Consider the following 2,346-nt stretch of genomic DNA (forward strand, 5'->3'; position numbering starts at 1 on the left):
GCTTCTGCGGGCAGCGGACGCGGTCAGGCGGGAGACCTAGCTCCCAACCTCGCGCGCGCCGGCGTCCAAGTTTGTAGTCTGCCTATTGTTTGCGTGCTTTGCTTTATTTGAATTATATTTGTGTGGTCTGTACATGGCCTTTACGGGTCATTTGCATAGCTTTTCATAGGTTTGCATTGATTTTGGAAGTCGTTTATATGGCGTTTGCATATGTTGTTGCATTTGCGTTTTTGTTACCATTGTATATTATGTGCAATTTAATAAGTGTCGTTTGCACCTGTGCGTAATTCCCACCTCTAGACCTGACCAGCACGCTTGCGCCCCAACACACCTGTCAGCGCCCCGTTCTCGGCCCCCATTTGGGTCCCTTGTGCTTTGGCCTCGTCCATCTCAGTCTTCAGTGTCATCAGCTGGGTCTGAAGCTGGCTCTGCAGAGTGAAACAGTGGAGGGGAAGTGAGAGGGGAAAGGAGGGCAGAAGGAGTGAATCGGCCCCGCCCTCTCCAGGGGAGACGACACTGGTGTTTCCTGAGCTTTGTTGGAATGTCCTTTGGGGTCCTGTAGTTGTAAAACACAGTAGTGGCCGCAAAAGTCTGGGGTACCGCGTGGTGACAGCTGACTGCCTGGAAGGAGGTCTCTGCCCAGGCTCACTGGCCCCCAACCTCAAGCCACTGGGATGTGAAAACAGTTGAAGCTCTGCAGTCAGATTCAGGTTCCAATCCCAACTACATCTAGACTCGCTCTCTGGGGTTTCAAACAATCACAAGTCCATTTGGTGGTTGACAGTGATTGGGTTTCTGGGGTAAGCTTGTCACCTCTGTGAAACATTCTGCAAAGCAACTGTCGTGGCCTCAGAGCATCCTCCATCAGGAGGCAGAATCATAATTTGAAGCCAGCGCAGGCTGCTCTTAACTTCGGCTGCCCCAGGCTCTTCCCTTAGCCAGGCAGGGAAGGGGTAAGTGGTTTGTTTTGATTTCTAAAATTCACATACTGCCCAACCTCTGTTGGGCTCAGTACATAGAGGGGCACAGTTAGTTACTGAATGTGAATGGTTGGGACTTTGCGGGTGGTTCTTCTTTGAGGCCCAGGGCTGACGAAGGGTTAAGAAAGAATTAGAAAGGGGTAGTCAGAGGAAAAGGGAGGACCTAGCTGGTACATCCTCCAAGAAGCCAGTTTTAGCCTCCTAATTACAGGTGACATGAATGTTCCTATCCTGAAATAGGGCTGCTGGACACTGGTGGGGAGAATAAAACAGGGCCTCTCAGGTGGGCTGGGATCTGGGGCTTCTCCAGCCACCACCATTAATCCAGTAAATAGAGGATGGTGGGGCCTCCTAAATCAGAAGATGGACTCAAGGGTAAACTGGCAATGTAGGAGTTGGAAGGGATTATGGTACTATTCTTATTCACATTGAAGAACTGGGGAAACCAAGGCCCGGCGTGGAGGTGATCTCTGGGGTGGGGGGTGCATGCCCTCTCCCCCCACTGGATGCCCTAGCACCCAACCCTGTTCACATACCTGGCGGCCCTCACAGACCCGCAGTGCCTCCTCCAGCTCCCAACGGACACCCTCAGCCTGGTCTAGCTTCCTGGTCAGAACCTCTTCGCGTTGGGTGGCCTCTGCCAGCCGCCGCAGCAGCTCCTCGACCTCGGGCACCCTGTCCCACGGAGGCGCTGTGGCGTTGACCCCCTGATCTGGCTCTGGGCAGCGAGACCCCCGGGAGGCCGCAGCGGCCAGATTCCAGGCCAGCAGGGCTGCCCCAGCTGCTGCTGCCGCCAGGAACACTGCGGCCCCACACAGGGCGAGCACCCGCCAGGCGCGCCCTGGCTCTGGCCCCGGCTCGGCCATGCTGCCGTCCACAGCTCTGTCCCCAGACAGCCACGAGCATTTAATTGGCACCTTGGGACGCCAGGGACACCCACGGTTCCGCCCCGCCCGGCTGCTGCTTCTCGAATCACTTGGGAGGGACTGGGTTCCTGTCGGGGACCAGACCAGGCTACCCGAGCCCAGGATCAGACTGGGCATCCTGGGCTCCAGTTCTGCCTCTGCCTCCAGCGTGCTGTCCTCTAAGCCTCAGTTTGCCCCTCTGTGAAGTGGAGATGGTAATGGGTCCGCCCAGTAGGGCTTAGTGGCAATCATGTGAGTACATCCATGCAAAGCACCCAACTGCACAGAGGCGCTTGGCAAGGAAGTAAGGGCATATTGTCTCCGTTCTAGTCATGGAGAAACCGAGGCTGGAAGACGAAAGCCTGCTTGACCGACTGAGGTCGGCCAGGCTCAAGCTATTACACTTTCTGTGACCAGCTGTGAAGGCCAAAGGGTAGATGCAAGGGCGAACCGGCTCCACC

At 55.9% G+C, this 2,346-nt stretch overlaps 1 protein-coding gene across 1 annotated transcript; it reads right to left on the minus strand.

The window, feature by feature from the left end:
• Window positions 1–296: 296 nt before the first annotated feature.
• Window positions 297–1,846, minus strand: CCDC194 (coiled-coil domain containing 194). The gene is made up of 2 exons (XM_025044334.1): window positions 1,517–1,846; window positions 297–428 (listed from the first exon to the last, which is right to left on the minus strand). The coding sequence occupies exons 1-2, from the start codon at window positions 1,844–1,846 to the stop codon at window positions 297–299; spliced, it is 462 nt and encodes a 153-aa protein (XP_024900102.1).
• Between the last annotated feature and the right edge of the window lie 500 nt (window positions 1,847–2,346).

The sequence above is a fragment of the Pteropus alecto genome, unplaced genomic scaffold, assembly GCF_000325575.1.
Source record: "Pteropus alecto unplaced genomic scaffold, ASM32557v1 scaffold160, whole genome shotgun sequence".
Lineage (NCBI taxonomy): Eukaryota > Metazoa > Chordata > Mammalia > Chiroptera > Pteropodidae > Pteropus > Pteropus alecto.